This window comes from Ranitomeya imitator, chromosome 4, assembly GCF_032444005.1.
Source record: "Ranitomeya imitator isolate aRanImi1 chromosome 4, aRanImi1.pri, whole genome shotgun sequence".
In the NCBI taxonomy this organism is placed as follows: domain Eukaryota; kingdom Metazoa; phylum Chordata; class Amphibia; order Anura; family Dendrobatidae; genus Ranitomeya; species Ranitomeya imitator.
The window spans coordinates 574,856,598-574,879,160 of NC_091285.1; the positions used below are offsets into that span (position 1 = coordinate 574,856,598).

General features: G+C 45.0%; 1 protein-coding gene across 1 annotated transcript in view; it reads left to right on the forward strand.

The window, feature by feature from the left end:
• Positions 1-22,563, forward strand: part of LOC138676769 (gonadotropin-releasing hormone II receptor-like) — a 199,031-nt gene that overhangs the window by 51,864 nt on the left and 124,604 nt on the right. Inside the window, exon 2 of the mRNA XM_069766354.1 lies at positions 18,384-18,461. Within this exon, the coding sequence (XP_069622455.1) occupies positions 18,459-18,461 (3 nt within the window). The 5' untranslated portion in view covers positions 18,384-18,458. The remainder of the gene's footprint in view (positions 1-18,383; positions 18,462-22,563) is intronic.

Sequence of the window (22,563 nt, forward strand, 5' to 3'; positions counted from 1 at the left end):
GGACTCAGGTAGTGGACAATTTGATCTTGTCCCAGGAGAAAGCTCAACTTTTCGCTAATCGCAGACGCCGTGTGGGTCCCCGACTTCGTGTTGGGGATCTGGTTTGGTTATCTTCTCGTCATATTCCTATGAAGGTTTCCTCTCCTAAATTTAAACCTCGTTTTATTGGTCCGTATAGGATTTCTGAGGTTCTCAATCCTGTGTCTTTTCGTTTGACCCTCCAGACTCCTTTTCCATACATAATGTATTCCATAGGTCGTTGTTGCGGAGATACGTGGCACCTATGGTTCCATCTGTTGAGCCTCCTGCCCCGGTTTTGGTGGAGGGGGAATTGGAGTATATTGTGGAGAAGATTTTGGATTCTCATGTTTCTAGACGGAAACTCCAGTATCTGGTTAAATGGAAGGGTTATGCTCAGGAAGATAATTCCTGGGTTTTTGCCACTGATGTTCATGCTTCCGATCTTGTTCGTGCCTTTCATGCGGCTCATCCTGGTCGGCCTGGGGGCTCTGGTGAGGGTTCGGTGACCCCTCCTCAAGGGGGGGGTACTGTTGTGAATTCTGTGGCTGAATTCACTCCTGTGGTCACAAGTGGTACTGCAGCTTCTGAGCTTCCTCCCTCAGGTGTTCTGGTGAGCTCGTTAACTGCTTCATTACTTAACTCCGCCTGATGCTGCTATCCTTGCTCCTTGTCAATGTTTCAGTGTTGGATCTGAGCTTCTCCTGATTGTTCCTGTGACCTGCTGCTCTGTATAGCTAAGTGCTTTTTGCTTTTTTGTTGCTTTTTTTCTGTCCAGCTTGTCTTTTGTTTTGCTGGAAGCTCTGAGACGCAAAGGGTGTACCGCCGTGCCGTTAGTTCGGCACGGTGGGTTTTTTTTTGCCCCCTTTGCGTGGTTTTGCTTTAGGGTTTTTTGTAGACTGCAAAGTTCGCTTTACTGTCCTCGCTCTGTCCTAGAATATCGGGCCCCACTTTGCTGAATCTATTTCATCCCTACGTTTTGTCTTTTCATCTTACTCACAGTCATTATATGTGGGGGGCTGCCTTTTCCTTTGGGGAATTTCTCTGGGGCAAGTCAGGCCTATTTTTCTATCTTCAGGCTAGCTAGTTTCTTAGGCTGTGCCGAGTTGCCTAGGTAGTTGTTAGGCGCAATCCACAGCCGCTTTTAGTTGTGTTTAGGATAGGATCAGGTGTGCAGTCTACAGAGTTTCCACGTCTCAGAGCTCGTTCTTGTATTTTTGGGTATTTGTCAGATCACTGTGTGCGCTCTGATCGCTAAGCACACTGTGTTTCTGGATTGCCTTCATAACACCTGTCATTAGCAAACATAACACTGATGTATGCTACAGTCTCCATCATTTTATAACTCCGGGATGCAGTGTGGTACGCCACAAAACCGGACGTGGAGTATCCTCCCCCAGATGTGACGCGCACTGTTGCCCGGTCACCAAATGACGCCAGCGAGCGTCGGCATAATAGCATGGGCGGAGCCGGGGCGGGCCCCAACCACATCACCAGACGCCGAGAGCCAGCAGGCACGGCCAAGAGCGAACAACATGCGCATGCAGGGGAAGGAGCGATGGAACTGAGATACATATACACACACTCAAACACAACCTAATAAATCACCGTGACCCATATTTTTGAAATAATGTATATACACTTGTATTCTTTCTAACCTATTTATTGCAATGAATACCCCTCTCCACTAATACCGAATATGGGAGTTAGCTGTCTGTTATGTGGCACTGTGGCTGTGCGTCAACACTAAGTGATGGTGTGAGAGATGTCGGTTGTTCCACTTCCCTAATGTTGGCAGTATGGTTTTTAAATGAATTTTGTTTCAATAAAATTATGTTTTTTGTACAAGTATTATTACTAGAGTTGAGCGACCTTGACCTTTTTAGAGTCGAGCCGGGTTTCGCGAAACCCGACTATCTCAAAAGTCGGGTCGAGTGAAATCGGCCGATTATGGCGAAAAGTCGGGATCGACCGAAACACGAAACCCAATGCAAGTCAATGGGGCAGCATAGTCGGCAGTGAGTGGGGGCCAGGAAAACACCTAGAGTGCCCATTTTAATGTCAAAACCATCCATTCTTCTTAATGAAGCTTGTCAAGCGTAATTTACCTTATAATAATTGGAAGGCATTTGAAATTGGGGGTCATTTGGCTAAAGTTGTGTGGGGTAGGGCTGGTTCAAGTAATTAGTGGGCCCAGGAAATCTGGACCACGTCACGGCAGTGGAGCAGGGAGAGGTAAGTATTTCAACTTTGCAAGTGCTGTGATCCTGAGCAAGCAGGGGGGGCCCACTTGTTGGCATTGGCACTGGCACAGGGCCCCTCAAAGTACAGCGGTGTGTTTGCACGGCGGGGGCGCCTCCCACCGGCAGCAACACTTTTGCGTACTATGAGAGGCCCTGTGCCAGTGACGTCGCCAACTAGTATTCCTCCCCCCACCTGATGAAGGAACCTGCACTTTCATCTGCACCTTCCTCTTTGTCCCCGTGTAAGGTGGTATGGTATGCGGGAAGAGCAACCTGACTTTCAGCAGGGTCACAATGTTGTTGTGTAGCATGCACGGGGAATGTTGCGTTATGGGTCAACGTACCAGCAGACTCATCTATCACTGGCTGGGCAATGGGCACGATGAAGTGGAAACACAGATATAGGCCCAAAGAATAAAGTGGGCTAAATGCAGTTCAAAATTGGTAACACAGGAATAACCAGGGGGCATTGCAGTGGAGGACAACTGGAATGAGAGGCTGACACAGAGAGTGAGGCCAAATCAGTAAGTAGTCGAAATGCAGTTCAAAATTGGCAACCGTAGTAAACAGGCGGCACAGCTTTGTTCAGTGGAGGAGAACAGCAAGGAGTGGCAGACACCGATAGTAGGCCCCAACCCAACTAGTAGGCCAAATGCAGTCTAACATTAACAACTACTTAACGAGAGCCTGAAAATGGAATTTCAGGACAGGAAACCAGGAGAACAGCAAGGAGTGGCAGACACCGATAGTAGGCCCCAAACCAACTAGTACGCCAAATGCAGTTGTTCCATTTAACCACAATTTAATGAGAGCCTGAAGATAGAAGCTCAGGAAAGGCAACCTGGGGAACACCTTGGAGTGTAACACACCATCTCTCTCCACCCCATACCCATTTTGTAGGCCTAATGCAGTGTACTTTTCTACAACTACTAAACGAGAGTCGGAAGACCGAAGCAATGGCAAGGAAACCTGGGGAACACCTTGGAGTGTAACACACCATCTCTCTCCACCCCATACCCAATTTGTAGGCCTAATGCAGTGTAGTTTCCAAGAACTACTAAACGAGAGCCGGAAGATCGAAGCTCAGGAAAGGCAACCTGGGGAACACCTTGGAGTGTAACACACCCTCTCTCTACACCCCATACCCAATTTGAAGGCCTAATGCAGTGTAGTTTCCAAGAACTACTAAACGAGAGCCGGAAGATCGAAGCTCAGGAAAGGCAACCTGGGGAACACCTTGGAGTGTAACACACCCTCTCTCTACACCCCATACCCAATTTGAAGGCCTAATGCAGCGTAGTTTCCAACAACTACTAAACGAGAGCCGGAAGATCGAAGCTCAGGAAAGGCAACCTGGGGAACACCTTGGAGTGTAACAAACCCTCTCTCTACACCCCATACCCAATTTGTAGGCCTAATGCAGCGTAGTTTCCGACAACTACTAAACGAGAGCATGAAGATCGAAGCTCAGGAAAGGCAACCTGGGGAACACCTTGGAGTGTAACACACCCTCTCTCTACACCCCATACCCAATTTGAAGGCCTAATGCAGTGTAGTTTCCAAGAACTACTAAACGAGAGCCGGAAGATCGAAGCTCAGGAAAGGCAACCTGGGGAACACCTTGGAGTGTAACACACCCTCTCTCTACACCCCATACCCAATTTGAAGGCCTAATGCAGCGTAGTTTCCAACAACTACTAAACGAGAGCCGGAAGATCGAAGCTCAGGAAAGGCAACCTGGGGAACACCTTGGAGTGTAACAAACCCTCTCTCTACACCCCATACCCAATTTGTAGGCCTAATGCAGCGTAGTTTCCGACAACTACTAAACGAGAGCATGAAGATCGAAGCTCAGGAAAGGCAACCTGGGGAACACCTTGGAGTGTAACACACCCTCTCTCTACACCCCATACCCAATTTGAAGGCCTAATGCAGTGTAGTTTCCAAGAACTACTAAACGAGAGCCGGAAGATCGAAGCTCAGGAAAGGCAACCTGGGGAACACCTTGGAGTGTAACACACCCTCTCTCTACACCCCATACCCAATTTGAAGGCCTAATGCAGCGTAGTTTCCAACAACTACTAAACGAGAGCCGGAAGATCGAAGCTCAGGAAAGGCAACCTGGGGAACACCTTGGAGTGTAACACACCCTCTCTCTACACCCCATACCCAATTTGAAGGCCTAATGCAGTGTAGTTTCCAAGAACTACTAAACGAGAGCCGGAAGATCGAAGCTCAGGAAAGACAACCTGGGGAACACCTTGAAGTGTAACACAACGTCTCTCTACACCACGGAAGGGCTGATTCTTAGGAAGGAAGGCTGTTGGAAATAAGCATTGCGCGTCCGAGGGTGATTATATTCTTATTAGGTATATACTCACCCTCGGACGCGCCCTGCTTCTTTATTTGGAATGAATGTTTATTTGCAATGTGGTGTTGACTTTCTCTATTATTTTGGTAATTAATGATTTTATTATTTTCATTGTTTTGCATCTTCTCGGCAATAATATAAAGAAGACGCGACAGGACAACACTCGGTGGATGCCATATCTGTGTTTTCAATTTAAAAAACCTTTCAGTTAAATACTTGCAGGATAAAGTAATTGTAGCTGGTGGCCATTTTTAGTACTGTACCAGATTTTAGTTGTGTGTTTGTTTTTAATGTTAAAATGTCTGCATTTGATATCTCACCAGTATTTTCTTTTTTATAAGCAAAATACTTTTTATTTTATTTTATGATGTTGGTTCAAGGGGTACACGGGCAGCAGTAGACAGGTCAGTGGAGGCCTAGTGGAAGGAGGGACCGCAGACAGGCTTCGAAGCCCTAACATAATAAATTGGGCTGCCTGTAGGCAGTTTAAAATTGGTTCCAGGGGAACACGGGCAGCAGTAGACAGGTCAGTGGAGGCCTAGTGGAAGGAGGGACCGCAGACAGGCTTCGAAGCCCTAACATAATAAATTGGGCTGCCTGTAGGCAATTTAAAATTGGTTCCAGGGGAACACGGGCAGCAGTAGACAGGTAAGTGGAGGCCTAGTGGAAGGAGGGACCGCAGACAGGCTTCGAAGGCCTAACATAATAAAATGAGCTGGCTGTAGGCAATTTAAAATTGGTTCCAGGGGAACACGGGCAGCAGTAGACAGGTCAGTGGAGGCCTAGTGGAAGGAGGGACCGCAGACAGGCTTCGAAGGCCTAACATAATAAATTCGGCTGCCTGTAGGCAATTTAAAATTGGTTCCAGGGGAACACGGGCAGCAGTAGACAGGTAAGTGGAGGCCTAGTGGAAGGGGGGACCGCAGACAGGCTTCGAAGGCCTAACGTAATAAAATGGGCTGGCTGTAGGCAATTTACAATTGGTTCCATGGGAACACGGGCAGCAGTAGACAGGTCAGTGGAGGCCTAGTGGAAGGAGTGACGGCAGACAGGCATCAAAGGCCTAACATCATAACATTGGGCTGTTGGCAATTTACAATTGGTTCCAGGGGTACACGGGCAACAGTGGTCTGGTCAGTGGAAGTCTAGTGGAAGGAGTGACGGCAGACAGGCATCAAAGGCCTAACATAATAACATTTGGCTGTTGGCAATTTAAAATTGGTTCCAGGGGTAAACGGGCAACAGTGGTCTGGTCAGTGGAAGTCTAGTGGAAGGAGTGACGGCAGACAGGCTAAGAAGGCCTAACATAACAAAATTGGGCTGGCTGTAGGCAAGTTTAAATTGGTTCCAGGGGAACACGGCCAGCAGTGGCCTGGTCAGTGTAGTAGTTGTAGAAAGAACGGACCGCAGACAGGCTTCGAAGGCCTAACATAACAAAAATGTCAAAACAATGGTATTGTCAGTGCCAGGCATTGAAGGATGTCAGCGCATAGACTAAACATTGGTGAAGCTGTGAGAGATAATTTTGCTAGTGGTAGAGCACTGTTTGAGCTGGGGGGGAACTGTCTTGTGGCCGGCGGTACAGGCCCAGGGCCCCTCATATTACAATGGTGTGTCTGACGTTGGGTGCGCACCACCACCGCCAGAGACACTTTATTGTACTATGAGGGACCCAGTGGCAGTGCCGTCGACCAAAAGCGGGCACACCCACCTCTTCAGACAAACAGCACTCTCACGGGTGCTGGCGCAAAGTGGCGATACCATGGCCCCTTGTGGGGAGTTTGGCCATTTTGTTAGGAGAAAACATGTCGTATGCTGGACAATCAGGTGCAGAAAATTACGAGATTGGAAAAGTCATTCAGAAGAGTCCACAGGCAAGACCTTTTCATAGGAAAGTTAGGTGTCAGCCGGGCAAGGTGGGGCAAAAGATTTCGAAATCCAGTTGTGGTTCATTTTAATGAAGGTTAGATCATCTACATTTTGGGTAGCCAGACGAGTCCTTTTTTCAGTTAGTATTGAACCTGCAGCACTGAATACTCTTTCTGATAGGACACTAGCTGCCGGGCAAGCAAGCTCCTGCAATGCATATTCTGCCAATTCTGGCCAGGTGTCTAATTTGGATGCCCAGTAATCAAATGGGAATGACGGTTGAGGGAGAACGTCGATAAGGGATGAAAAATAGTTTGTAACCATACTGGACAAATGTTGTCTCCTGTCACTTTGAATTGATGCTGCAGTACCTGTCCTGTCTGCGGTCATAGCAAAATCACTCCACAACCTGGTCAGAAAACCCCTCTGGCCAACGCCACTTCTGATTTCTGCCCCTCTAACACCTCTGGTCTGCTGGTCCCTGGAGCTCGTGTGAGAACGATCACGGGCGCTGTGTGCAGGGAATGCCAGAAGCAAACGGTCAACAAGAGTTGATTGTTTTGTTGCTAATATTAGTTCCAAGTTCTCATGTGGCATAATATTTTGCAATTTGCCTTTATAGCGAGGATCAAGGAGGCAGGCCAACCAGTAATCGTCATCGTTCATCATTTTTGTAATGCGTGTGTCCCTTTTGAGGATACGCAAGGCATAATCCGCCATGTGGGCCAAAGTTCCAGTTGTCAAATCTGCGGTTGTGCTTGGTTGAGGGGCAGTTGCAGGCAAATCTACGTCACTTGTGTCCCTCAAAAAACCAGAACCCGCCCTTGCCATGCCACCAATTTCCAATGACCCCGGGAAAGCTTCCTCATTAAAAATATACTCATCCCCATCATCCTCCTCATCCTCCACCTCCTCTTCGCCCGCTACCTCGTCCTGTACACTGCCCTGACCAGACAATGGCTGACTGTCATCAAGGCTTTCCTCTTCCTCTGGTGCAGACGCCTGATCCTTTATGTGCGTCAAACTTTGCATCAGCAGACGCATTAGGGGGATGCTCATGCTTATTATGGCGTTGTCTGCACTAACCAGCCGTGTGCATTCCTCAAAACACTGAAGGACTTGACACATGTCTTGAATCTTCGACCACTGCACACCTGACAACTCCATGTCTGCCATCCTACTGCCTGCCCGTGTATGTGTATCCTCCCACAAAAACATAACAGCCCGCCTCTGTTCGCACAGTCTCTGAAGCATGTGCAGTGTTGAGTTCCACCTTGTAACAACGTCTATGATTAGGCGATGCTGGGGAAGGTTCAAAGAACGCTGATAGGTCTGCATACGGCTGGAGTGTACAGGCGAACGGCGGATATGTGCGCAAAGTCCACGCACTTTGAGGAGCAGGTCGGATAACCCCGGATAACTTTTCAGGAAGCACTGCACCACCAGGTATAAGGTGTGAGCCAGGCAAGGAATGTGTTTCAGTTGGGAAAGGGAGATGGCAGCCATGAAATTCCTTCCGTTATCACTCACTACCTTGCCTGCCTCAAGATCTACAGTGCCCAGCCACGACTGCGTTTCTTGCTGCAAGAACTCGGACAGAACTTCCGCGGTGTGTCTGTTGTCGCCCAAACACTTCATAGCCAATACAGCCTGCTGACGTTTGCCAGTAGCTGCCCCATAATGGGAGACCTGGTGTGCAACAGTGGCAGCTGCGGATGGAGTGGTTGTGCGACTGCGGTCTGTGGACGAGCTCTCGCTTCTGCAGGAGGACGAGGAGGAGGAGGAGGAGGAGGGGGTGCGAACGGCTACAGCCAACTGTTTCCTAGACCGTGGGCTAGGCAGAACTGTCCCAAACTTGCTGTCCCCTGTGGACCCTGAATCCACCACATTTACCCAGTGTGCCGTGATGGACACGTAACGTCCCTGGCCATGCCTACTGGTCCATGCATCTGTTGTCAGGTGCACCTTTGTGCTCACAGATTGCCTGAGTGCATGGACGATGCGCTCTTTAACATGCTGGTGGAGGGCTGGGATGGCTTTTCTGGAAAAAAAGTGTCGACTGGGTAGCTCGTAGCGTGGTACAGCGTAGTCCATCAGGTCTTTGAAAGCTTTGCTTTCAACTAACCGGTAGGGCATCATCTCTAACGAGATTAGTCTAGCTATGTGGGCGTTCAAACCCTGTGTACGCGGATGCGAGGCTAAGTATTTCCTTTTTCTAACCATAGTCTCATGTAGGGTGAGCTGGACTGGAGAGCTGGAGATCGTGGAACTAGCGGGGGTGCCGGTGGACATGGCAGACTGAGAGACGGTGGGAGATGGTATTGTTGCCGCCGGTGCCCTAGATGCAGTGTTTCCTACTACGAAACTGGAGATTCCCTGACCCTGACTGCTTTGGCCTGGCAAAGAAACCTGCACAGATACTGCAGGTGGTGCAGAAAATGGTGGCCCTACACTGCCGGAAGGGATGTTGCGTTGATGAGTAGCTTCATTGGCCGAGGGTGCTACAACCTTAAGGGACGTTTGGTAGTTAGTCCAAGCTTGCAAATGCATGGTGGTTAAATGTCTATGCATGCAACTTGTATTGAGACTTTTCAGATTCTGCCCTCTGCTTAACCCCTTTACCCCCAAGGGTGGTTTGCACGTTAATGACCAGGCCAATTTTTACAATTCTGACCACTGTCCCTTTATGAGGTTATAACTCCGAAACGCTTCAACGGATCCTGGTGATTCTGACATTGTTTTCTCGTGACATATTGTACTTCATGATAGTGGTAAAATTTCTTTGATAGTACCTGCGTTTATTTGTGAAAAAAACAGAAATTTGGCGAAAATTTTGAAAATTTCGCAATTTTCAAACTTTGAATTTTTATGCAATTAAATCACAGAGATATGTCACACAAAATACTTAATAAGTAACATTTCCCACATGTCTCCTTTACATCAGCATAATTTTGGAACCAATTTTTTTTTTGTTAGGGAGTTATAAGGGTTAAAAGTTGACCAGCAATTTCTCATTTTTACAACACCATTTTTTTTTAGGGACCACGTCTCATTTGAAGTCATTTTGAGGGGTCTATATGATAGAAAATGCCCAAGTGTGACACCATTCTAAAAACTGCACCCCTCAAGGTGCTCAAAACCACATTCAAGAAGTTTATTAACCCTTCAGGTGTTTAATAGGAATTTTTGGAATGTTTAAATAAAAATGAACATTTAACTTTTTTACACAAAAAATTTACTTCAGCTCCAATTTGTTTTATTTTACCAAGGGTAACAGGAGAAATTGGACCCAAAAAGTTGTTGTCCAATTTGTCCTGAGTACGCTGATACCCCATATGTGGCAGTAAACCACTGTTTGGGCGCATGGGAGAGCTCGGAAGGGAAGGAGCGCAGTTTGACTTTTCAATGCAAAATTGACAGAAATTGAGATGGGACGCCATGTTGCGTTTGGAGAGCCACTGATGTGCCTAAACATTGAAACCCCCCACAAGTGACACCATTTTGGAAAGTAGACCCCCTAAGGAACTTATCTAGAGGTGTGGTGAGCACTTTGACCCACCAAGTGCTTCACAGAAGTTTATAATGCAGAACCGTAAAAATAAAAAATCATATTTTTTCACAAAAATTATATTTTTGCCCCCAATTTTTTATTTTTCCAAGGGTAAGAGAAGAAATTGGACCTCAAAAGTTGTTGTCCAATTTGTCCCGAGTACGCTGATACCCCATATGTGGGGGTAAACCACTGTTTGGGCGCATGGGAGAGCTCGGAAGGGAAGGAGCGCCGTTTGACTTTTCAATGCAAAATTGACAGGAATTGAGATGGGACGCCATGTTGTGTTTGGAGAGCCACTGATGTGCCTAAACATTGAAACCCCCCACAATGACACCATTTTGGAAAGTAGACCCCTTAAGGAACTTATCTGGATGTGTGGTGAGCACTTTGACCCACCAAGGGCTTCACAGAAGTTTATAATGCAGAGCCATAAAAATAAAACAAAATTTTTTTCCCACAAAAATTATTTTTTAGCCCCCAGTTTTGTATTTTCCCTAGGGTAACAGGAGAAATTGGACCCCAAAAGTTGTTGTCCAATTTGTCCTGAGTACGCTGATACCCCATATGTGGGGGGGAACCACCGTTTGGGCGCATGGGAGGGTTCGGAAGGGAAGGAGCGCCATTTGGAATGCAGACTTAGATGGAATGGTCTGCAGGCGTCACATTGCGTTTGCAGAGCCCCTAATGTACCTAAACAGTAGAAACCCCCCAAAAGTGACACCATTTTGGAAAGTAGACCCCCTAAGGAACTCATCTTGATGTGTTGTGAGAGCTTTGAACCCCCAAGTATTTCACTACAGTTTATAACGCAGAGCCATGCAAATAAAAAATATTTTTTTTTCCACAAAAATTATATTTTAGCCCCCAGTTTTGTATTTTTCCAAGGTTAGCAGGAGAAATTGGACCCTAAATGTTGTTGTCCAATTTGTCCTGAGTACGCTGATACCCGATATGTGGGAGGGAACCACCGTTTGGGCGCATGGGAGGGCTCGGAAGGGAAGGAGCATCATTTGGAAAGCAGACTTAGATGGAATGGTCTGCAGGCGTCACATTACGTTTGCAGAGCCCCTAATGTACCTAAACAGTAGAAACCCCCCACAAGTGACCCCATATTGTAAACTAGACCCCTCAATGAACTTATCTAGATGTGTTGTGAGAACTTTGAACCCCCAAGTGTTTCACTACAGTTTATAACGCAGAGCCGTGAAAATAAAAAATCTTTTTGTTTTCCCACAAAAATTATTTTTTAGCCCCCAGTTTTGTATTTTCCCAAGGGTAACAGGAGAAATTGGTCCACAAAAGTTGTTGTCCAATTTGTCCTGAGTACGCTGATACCCCATATGTTGGGGTAAACCCCTGTTTGGGCACACAGGAGAGCTCGGAAGGGAAGGAGCACTGTTTTACTTTTTCAACGCAGAATTGGCTGGAATTGAGATCGGACGCCATGTCGTGTTTGGAGAGCCCCTGATGTGCCGAAACAGTGGAAACCCCCCAATTATAACTGAAACCCTAATCTAAACACACCCCTAACCCTAATTCCAACGGTAACCCTAACCACACCTCTAACCCTGACACACCCCTAACCCTAATCCCAACCCTATTCCCAACTGTAAATGTAATCTAAACCCTAACCCTAACTTTAGCCCCAACCCTAACTGTAGCCCCAACCCTAGCCCTAACCCTAGCCCTAGCCCTAACCCTAGCCCTAACCCTAGCCCTAACCCTAGTCCTAACCCTAGCCCTAACCCTAACCCTAGCCCTAGCCCTAACCCTAGCCCTAACCCTAGCCCTAGCCCTAACCCTAGCCCTAACCCTAGCCCTAACCCTAGCCCTAGCCCTAACCCTAGCCCTAATGGGAAAATGGAAATAAATACATTTTTTTTTATTTTTCCCTAACTAAGGGGGTGATGAAGGGGGGTTTGATTTACTTTTATAGCGAGTTTTTTAGCGGATTTTTATGATTGGCAGCCGTCACACACTGAAAGACCCTTTTTATTGCAAAAAATATTTTTTGCAATACCACATTTTGAGAGCTATAATTTTTCCATATTTTGGTCCACAGAGTCATGTGAGGTCTTGTTTTTTGCGGGACGAGTTGACGTTTTTATTGAAAACATTTTTGGGCACGTGACATTTTTTTATCGCTTTTTATTCCGATTTTTGTGAGGAAGAATGACCAAAAGCCAGCTATTCATGAATTTCTATTGGGGGAGGCGTTTATACCGTTCCGCGTTTGGTAAAATTGATAAATCAGTTTTATTCTTCGGGTCAGTACGATTACAGCGATACCTCATTTATATCATTTTTTTATGGTTTGGTGCTTTTATACGATAAAAACTATTTTACAGAAAAAATAATTATTTTTGCATCGCTTTATTCTCAGGACTATAACTTTTTTATTTTTTTGCTGATGATGCTGTATGGCGGCTCTTTTTTTGCGGGACAATATGACGCTTTCAGCGGTACCATGGTTATTTATATCTGTCCTTTTGATCGCGTGTTATTCCACTTTTTGTTCGGCGGTATGATAATAAAGCGTTGTTTTTTGCCTCGTTTTTTTTTTTTTTTTCTTACGGTGTTTACTGAAGGGGTTAACTAGTGGGACAGTTTTATAGGTCGGGTCGTTACGGACGCGGCAATACTAAATATGTGTACTTTTATTGTTTTTTTTTTTTTATTTAGATGAAGAAATGTATTTATGGGAATAATATATATTTTTTTTTTTCATTATTTTGGAATATTTTTTTTTATTTTTTTTACACATTTGGAAAATTTTTTTTTAACTTTTTTACTTTGTCCCGGGGGGGACATCACAGATCAGTGATCTGACAGTTTGCACAGCACTCTGTCAGATCACTGATCTGATAGGAGTGCAGGCTGCTTCACAGTGCCTGCTCTGAGCAGGCTCTGTGAAGCCACCTCCCTCCCTGCAGGACCCGGATCCGCGGCCATCTTGGATCCGGGGCTCGAGCAGGGAGGGAGGTGAGGAGACCCTCGCAGCAACGCGATCACATCGCGTTGCTGCGGGGGGCTCAGGGAAGCCCGCAGGGAGCCCCCTCCCTGCGCGGTGCTTCCCTGCACCGCCGGCACATCGCGATCATCTTTGATCGCGGTGTGCCAGGGGTTAATGTGCCGGGGGCGGTCCGTGACCGCTCCTGGCACATAGTGCCGGATGTCAGCTGCGATAAGCAGCTGACACCCGGCCGCGATCGGCCGCGCTCCCCCCGTGAGCGCGGCCGATCGGCTATGACGTACTATCCCGTCCAGGGTCAGATAAGCCCAGGGCACCTCGACGGGATAGTACGTCTAAGGTCACAGAGGGGTTAAGGTAGTTGAACATTTTTGACAGATTACTTTGTGCTGATCAATTGGATGTTGTTTAAAAAAATGCCAGACTGCACTCTTTCTAGCATCGGATACCTTTTCAGGCATTGCAGACTGAGCTTTAACCGGATGGCCACGCTGTCCTCCAACAGGTTTTGACTTTGCCACGCGTTTTGGCCAAGATACGGGCCCGGCAGATGGAACCTGTTGCGATGTTGATGCCTGCTGCGGCCCCTCCTCCTCCGCTTCAGAACTGCTGCCGCCTGCACCCTGTTCCCCCAATGGCTGCCAATCGGGGTCAAGAACTGGGTCATCTATTACCTCTTCTTGTAGCTCGTGTGCAACTTCGTCTGTGTCACCGTGTCGGTCGGTGGTATAGCGTTCGTGATGGGGCAACATAGTCTCATCAGGGTCTGATTCTTGATCAGCACCCTGCGAGGGCAATGTTGTGGTCTGAGTCAAAGGACCAGCATAGTAGTCTGGCTGTGGCTGTGCATCAGTGCACTCCATGTCAGATTCAACTTGTAATGGGCATGGACTGTTAACTGCTTCACTTTCTAAGCCAGGGACGGTATGTGTAAAGAGCTCCATGGAGTAACCCGTTGTGTCGCCTGCTGCATTCTTCTCTGTTGTTGTTTTTGCTGAAGAGGACAAGGAAGCGACTTGTCCCTGACCGTGAACATCCACTAACGACGCGCTGCTTTTACTTTTACCAGTTTCACGAGAGGAGGCAAAAGAGCTAGAGGCTGAGTCAGCAAGATAAGCCAAAACTTGCTCTTGATGCTCCGGCTTTAAAAGCGGTTTTCCTACTCCCAGAAAAGGGAGGGTTCGAGGCCTTGTGTAGCCAGACGACGAACCTGGCTCCACAGCTCCAGACTTAGGTGCAATATTTTTTTTCCCACGACCACCTGATGCTCCACCACTACCACTACCCTCATTACCAGCTGACAATGAACGCCCCCGGCCACGACCTCTTCCACCAGACTTCCTCATTGTTTTAAAAACGTTACCAAACGAACGGTATTTGTTGCTGTCACACAACTTACACGGTGAGCTATAACTTCAGTATGATTTAGCTACCCCTTTACAGGTGGGTGAGACCACAACGAAAATCAGCCACAATGTTACACACTCTGTTGTTGTTGGCAACAAATGAGATGGCACACACGCAGGACTGTCACTGAAGCGCAAATGTAAATATTTATCTCCCACTGATTTGTGTTTGTTTTTTTTAAAAGGGAGACTTCAGAAAAAAAAAAAATAAAAAAAAAATTATTTTTTACAGAAGAATTTATAAAACAAATAAAATGAAATGATTGTTTCAGGGAGAATTTAGGAAAAAAAAAAAAAAAAGGCTTTGTAGGGCCCACTGAGTGAGAGAGGACGCACACAGGAGTCAGGAGTGGCACACAAGCCCAGAGGCCAATATTAATCTCCCACCGATTGATTTAGTTATTTTTTTTGGTAGATTTTGGAACCCAAATCAAGCAAAAAAATTAATAGGCTTTCTATGGCCCACAATTGGGGAGAGAGAGAGAGATGGCACACCCAGGAGTCAAGACTGGCACACAAGCAGAAGGGGCAATATGAATCTCCCACAGATTTTTTTTTTTTTTTTTTTTTCAGGGAGACTTGAGAGAAAAAAAAATACAAAAAAAATGATTTTTTTCAGGAATAATGTAGAAACCAAAGAAAATAAAATGATTGTTTCAGGGAGAATTTAGAAAACAAATAAAACAAAAAATAGGCTTTCTAGGGCCCACTGAGTGACAGATGACGCACACAGGAGTCAGGAGTGGCACACAAGCCCAGAGGCCAATATTAATCTCCCACTGATTGATTTAGTTATTTTTTTTGGTAGATTTTGGAACCCAAATCAAGCAAAAAAATTAATAGGCTTTCTATGGCCCACAATTGGGGAGAGAGAGAGAGATGGCACACCCAGGAGTCAAGACTGGCACACAAGCAGAAGGGGCAATATGAATCTCCCACAGATTTTTTTTTTTTTTTTTCAGGGAGACTTTAGAGAAAAAAAAATACAAAAAAAATGATTTTTTTTCAGGAATAATTTAGAAACCAAAGAAAATAAAATGATTTTTTCAGGGAGAATTTAGAAAACAAATAAAACAAAAAATAGGCTTTCTAGGGCCCACTGAGTGACAGATGACGCTCACAGGAGTCAGGAGTGGCACACAAGCCCAGAGGCCAATATTAATCTCTCACTGATTGATTTAGTGATTTTTTTTGGTAGATTTTGGAACCCAAATCAAGCAAAAAAATTAATAGGCTTTCTATGGCCCACTATTTGTGAGAGAGATGGCACGCTCAGGATTGGCACACAAGCCCAGAGGCCAATATTAATCTCCCATTTTTTTTTTTTCCAGGGAAAATTTATAAACCCAATAAAAAAAATAATAATAAATAGGCTTTCTATGGCCCACTATCTGAGAGAGAGAGATGGCACGCTTAGGACTGGCACACAAGCCCAAAGGCCAATATTAATCTCCCACTGATTGATTGATTGATTTTTTCAGGTAGAATTATGAACCCAAATCAACCAAAAAAATAAATAGGCTTTCTATGGCCCACTATTTGTGAGAGAGATGGCACGCTCAGGACTGGCACACAAGCCCAGAGGCCAATATTAATCTCCCACTTTTTTTTTTTTCCAGGGAAAATTTATAAACCCAATAAAATAATAAAAAAATAGGCTTTCTATGGCCCACTATCTGAGAGAGAGAGAGATGGCACGCTTAGGACTGGCACACAAGCCCAAAGGCCAATATTAATCTCCCACTGATTGATTTAATGATTTTTTCAGGTAGAATTTAGAACCCAAATCAAGCAAAAAAATTAATAGGCTTTCTATGGCCCACTGAGTGAGAGATGGCACACACAGGAGTAAGGAGTGGCACACAAGCCCTGAGGCCAATATTTTTCTCCCACTGATTGATTGATTGATTTTTTCAGGTAGAATTATGAACCCAAATCAACCAAAAAAATAAATAGGCTTTCTATGGCCCACTATTTGTGAGAGAGATGGCACGCTCAGGACTGGCACACAAGCCCAGAGGCCAATATTAATCTCCCATTTTTTTTTTTTCCAGGGAAAATTTATAAACCCAATAAAAAAAATAATAATAAATAGGCTTTCTATGGCCCACTATCTGAGAGAGAGAGATGGCACGCTTAGGACTGGCACACAAGCCCAAAGGCCAATATTAATCTCCCACTGATTGATTGATTGATTTTTTCAGGTAGAATTATGAACCCAAATCAACCAAAAAAATAAATAGGCTTTCTATGGCCCACTATTTGTGAGAGAGATGGCACGCTCAGGACTGGCACACAAGCCCAGAGGCCAATATTAATCTCCCACTTTTTTTTTTTTTCCAGGGAAAATTTATAAACCCAATAAAATAATAAAAAAATAGGCTTTCTATGGCCCACTATCTGAGAGAGAGAGAGATGGCACGCTTAGGACTGGCACACAAGCCCAAAGGCCAATATTAATCTCCCACTGATTGATTTATTGATTTTTTCAGGTAGAATTTAGAACCCAAATCAAGCAAAAAAATTAATAGGCTTTCTATGGCCCACTGAGTGAGAGATGGCACACACAGGAGTAAGGAGTGGCACACAAGCCCTGAGGCCAATATTTTTCTCCCACTGATTGATGTTGTGATTTTTTCTGGTAGATTTTGGAACCCAAATCAAGCAAAAAAATAAATAGGCTTTCTATGGCCCACTGAGTGAGAGATGACACAGACAGAGATGGCACTCTAGCAGAAATGTCAATCTTAATCTCCCACAAAAAAAAAAAAAAAAAAAGGAACTGTCCTTCAATTACTATCTCCCTGCAGTAATCTCAGCCAGGTATGGCAGGCAGCAATAAGGAGTGGACTGATGCACAAATTAAATAAAAAGTGTGGACAAACAAACAAGATAGCTGTGCAGAAAGGAAGGAACAAGAGGATTTGTGCTTTGAAAAAAGCAGTTGGTTTGCACAGCGGCGTACACACAGCAATGCAGCTATCAGGGAGCCTTCTAGGGCAGCCCAATGAGCTACAGCGCTGAGGAAAAAAAAAAAAAAAGGAGCTTCCACTGTCCCTGCACACCGAAGGTGGTGTTGGGCAGTGGAAATCGCTACAGCACAAGCGGTTTTGTGGTTAATGGACCCTGCCTAACGCTATCCCTGCTTCTGACGAAGCGGCAGCAACCTCTCCCTAAGCTCAGATCAGCAGCAGTAACATGGCGGTCGGCGGGAACTCCCCTTTATAGCCCCTGTGACGCCGCAGACAGCAAGCCAATCACTGCAATGCCCTTCTCTAAGATGGTGGGGACCAGGACCTATGTCATCACGCTGCCCACACTCTGCGTTTACCTTCATTGGCTGAGAAATGGCGCTTTTCGCGTCATTGAAACGCGACTTTGGCGCGAAAGTCGCGTACCGCATGGCCGACCACGCACAGGGGTCGGATCGGGTTTCATGAAACTCGACTTCGCCAAAAGTCGGCGACTTTTGAAAATGTTCGACCCGTTTCGCTCAACCCTAATTATTACCTTTTGATCATCGTTTATTTGTGGTTCTAGGTAGTAGTTGATGATAGGCTATAGTAATCCTATCAAGAGCATGGTTACAAATAGTGAGTAATTTATATTACACCATGTTTGACTGTCATATATATTTATGAAGTATTTATACAGGACTAGAAGCGTAATGAAATGAATGAATGTTCCCCTCTTCCTTTTTGTCCTGTCCAATCCTTACATGAGCAAATAATCTCCACTTACATGATAAAATCTTCAATAGATGAACAAAAATGTTTTCCGCAACCTGAATGATTTCATGTGTGATGAAAAAGCACCTTGGACACATCATTCAGTCGCTCAACCCATTTACGTTACACAATTATCGTTAGCGCTGTGTTGTCAGTGTTAGTATCTGACAGATTATTGGCCAGTGTAGATGGGCCTTAACTCTACTCGCTTGTGTTTTTTGCAGGAACTTCAGGAGTTAAGATGCTGGTGACAAAAATGTGGACATAGATCACATGTCTGGAGAGGAGGCTTGATTAATATGGTGAGACAGCTTACTTTATACGAGAAACAGATGCCCCCCATTTAGCTTTCATAATCTCAGAATCAGTTTAAAAACAGCTCTGTTCACCATTGTATCTTCATGAATGTCATAAATATTAAGGTTGTTATTGTGACAGAAGGGTCTCCGGAGCCTCACATGAGTCACTACCCTCTGTGATAAATGCCATAAACCAGGTATCACACAATATAGACACGCACTTAACACGCAACTGACACTAATGATCCCTGGAGAACATTTTACATGCATTTTACATCTAGAAATCGATTGTAATGCTCATCATGTAATTCCAGAGTTAGAAATAGAAACACGTGTTTTTTCTGGTAATGTGATATTAATGGGGCTTTCTATTTTTTAATGGGAGTTTCTGAGGTTCTAAAAAATCACCTGGTTTTTCAGTACCGGCACTCTTGTGTGCCATGTTTCACATCATTTTACATGGCTGCAGAGATGACGCCCCATCTACCCAGTCATGAGGGTAGACTTATTGCTGTTGCTATAGGCCACATAACGAAGTCCAAAGGGAGCACTGGATCGATATGACTGGAGTGACAGGATTTAACAAGTGGAGTATAGGTGTTTTGTTCAATATTTCATACCTTTCCTACCTTTTAGCCAAACTTTTTAGGACCTTAGAAAGACCCTTTATGTTCTATCCTAACTGTGAAGCAAATAGGACAAATATTGGACTAAGTAACTCACACTATGAGAACCTCAAAGGTGACTATTCACTGTGCTGATCTGCAGGAATATTAAAGATTAGACCCCATAGTACAAATATCGCTGGCGTATCTTAAGGATAAGCCGTTAGGGTATGTTCATACCGTGCATTTTGTATATAAAATGTAGTTGTTTGCTGCGCTCTTGCTGTGGATTAAATGGGTGATTTGTCTACAATACATGTAAATAAAGTTTATTTTATTCCCGAAAAACACAGCAAAAAAATGCAGCACAAATGTTATGCTGCGTTGTTTCAGCTTTTTTGGCAGTTTATTATTACTTTCAATGAGAAAAAAACACTGCATAAACGCTAAAAGAATTGACATGATGCAGATTTTCAAGAACGCTGCAATGCTCAAATACGATTTCTAAAATCTCATAGCTTTTGCTCTTATTGTAAAATGCAGCTTCTTTTCCACCTGAAAAAAAGGCAGCAAAGAAACACTTCAAAAACACAACATATGAAAATACCCTTAGGCTAGGTTCATATTGCATTAGTGCAATCCGTTTAGCGCCTAGCGCTAGCAGATTGCGCTAACGCAATGTTGTTTTATGGGGTCGCGTTAAACGTCCCCGCTCTCGCAGATCTCAGATCTGCGAGAGCGGGGAACGGACCTCGGGCGCGCCAGCGTCCGCGGCGCGCCACAAAACACCGGCACATCGCTAGCGCGTGCCGAAAATGCTAGTGATGCGCGTCCCCATTGCTGTTAATGGGCGCGCTAACGGACGCGTTGCACGGCGTTTATTTCGCCGTGCAACGCTGTCCGTTAGCGCGGTCACATTAACGCAATATGAACCTAGCCTTAATGTTAATGTACTGCATTCCTGAAAACTTTATTTCACTCCTGGAAACATTACTTGCTTAAAAGTGGAAAAGTGGGAAAACGTCATTAAGTAGTGTGAAGGATTACCCCTTCCTCCCACGTCACCAATCCGTGACGTCACTACACAGGCCCAGCTCTCCGGCGCCCCCTTGGTCTCTCAGGTCAGTAAAGGAACTGCACCTAGAGACAAATGGCCACCGGGGAGACTGCCCTGTTACCCACACTGGGTATTCTAGGATTCGCAATCAGAGTAAAAGGATCAGCCCAAAATTAATTTATGATTTAATTGCCTTAAGGGCGCACTAGATAATTACAAGAAATATACAATCACAATATATCAAGAGTTACAGTCAGAGTACAATATAACAATAATAATAGAAGGCTTAAAAGTATAAAGCTGGGGGTCAATTTACCAGGGTGAAGGTCGCTTGTGGAAGCCGGGGGGGCATAGCATTCCGCAGGTCCAAAAACTTAGTTGCCGGGCAGCCCCCAGAAAGCCTGTGCTTGCTCCCCCCTCTGGCTGGCATACCCTGTTCCTTAAGAAATCATCATCGTCTTCTTCTGTGGAGTGAGGGCCTCCCAGTGACCTCAGCTTCTTCTTATACCTGGCTGAGCCCCCCTGCCTGCAGCTGGGTGGGCTTAGCAATCTCCACCCCCTCTGCCTCCCTGCAAGATTTATTCCAATTTCTAATAAATGGGATAACTTCCCTCAGGATGATCGGATCAGCACACGGGCAGTACCAGCGCCTGTGGTTTGTTCTGCCGGTCGTACTGGGATCAAACCTGGACCCATTCGGTCCCTGTGGGAGGCTGATCTCTATATCTCGGGTTTCAGACCTCCCACCACCACGGGGGTCGCACTGTTGGATGCACAATTTCTTTAGGGTAAGGAGAATATTTTTTATGAGCCTGTACCTCGGACGATGCGTCCATAATTCACAATTCCATGTTGGAGACGGTTTGGCTGGGCTGCCATAATAGATGTGTATCCAGTGGCCACTTGGCATGCGTGTATTAATTAAGCCCCAAGCATTTCCAAGCCCCCCTGCTGGCGTGGTTTCCTCAGTGAGCTTTGAAATGCCGTCTACAGTTTACACTGAGCTCAGCCCGTTAGCATACTAATAGGAACTTTATTCATTAGAAAAGGTGGGGGCCAGGAGCGCTCCTGTGACCAGGAGACAATATGGAGTCACGCCAATCTGTTTTAGTATGCCCGTCCAAAGATGGCGGCTGTTCCCTCATCACAAGTAGTATCTTGCAAGAAAATAATGAAAAAAAATGACAAGATCAACTTTTCTAAATGAAGGAATATTTTCAAATGTAATAGTAATATATAATATAAGTAATATAACGTTTAAATATTAAAGACTCTTGCACAAGGCTTTATTATGGATTTGTTTTGTACTGAGTTTTACTAGGGCACCGATAGAAGTGCATACTTTATTAACATTTAAATAGCAAAAATTGGGACATTTAAGCCCAAACCCATAAAAATCTGAAAATGCCCCCAACATGACAAGATTTGCATAAAACCTGCCCTTTTGAGGTATGACTCTCGGTATTGTCCCTGCATATTTAGACTGTTGCCAATATGGAAGTGCATGGGGCCTATACCCTACATACAAATCCAACATAGCAGGTCTTTTACCAAGTTCCATCTGAAGGAGTGTGTTTGAAGCTATTCTCTACTTGGGGGTCCCAGAATCATTGCATAGTGGCTTACAGAACCTGTTGCTGTAGTGCCCCTGAGGAACATTTCACTGGCGACGAAGACATGGCTCCTACATAGTTTGTTCTTTTTAGTGGCAATATACGGTTGTCAAACTTGGACAATAAAGAAACAAAACAGAAGAAAAATCAATGCCTTCAAACTGTGGTGCTGGAGAAGGATGTTATCAATACCATGGATGCCAAGAAGAACAAGCAAAACAATTTTGGAAAAAATAAGTCCAAATATGTCACTTGAAGCAAGGATCACTAAGCTATGACTTGCCTACTTTGGACACATCATACAAAAACAGTAAACGCTGGAAATGGACATCATGATCCGAAGAATATAAGGAACGAGGTGAAGAGGAAGATCAGCAACCTGACTGCTTGATACTATAAAGATTACGGCAGAGAAGATCCTGGTGGACCTATCTAGGGTAGCACAAGATTGATCTTCCTACAAATTGTTCATCCGTGAAGTCGCCATGGCTCAAGATCGAGTCGAAGGCTGTTAAAAAAAAGTGCCTCCATAATGTATGCATGGTGCCTAAAGGTATAACTTAATGTAACATATTTGATGTACTTTTATAAATCTGTTCCATCTATCTTAATGTGGATGATTCTGCAGCAGATGCATGAATGTTTACAAATCGTATTCATATGTAGAGTATGTTCACAGAAACTTCTGAAACATGAGTCATCATAGCCTTAGCAGGATGGCCTACCCATTAATTATCATCATTGACTCACTTGTTAAATCGCCTACCACTTGGGAAGAGATTTCACAGATACACATGCAGATTCACAGTGATAAGGATCATCACCAAAAT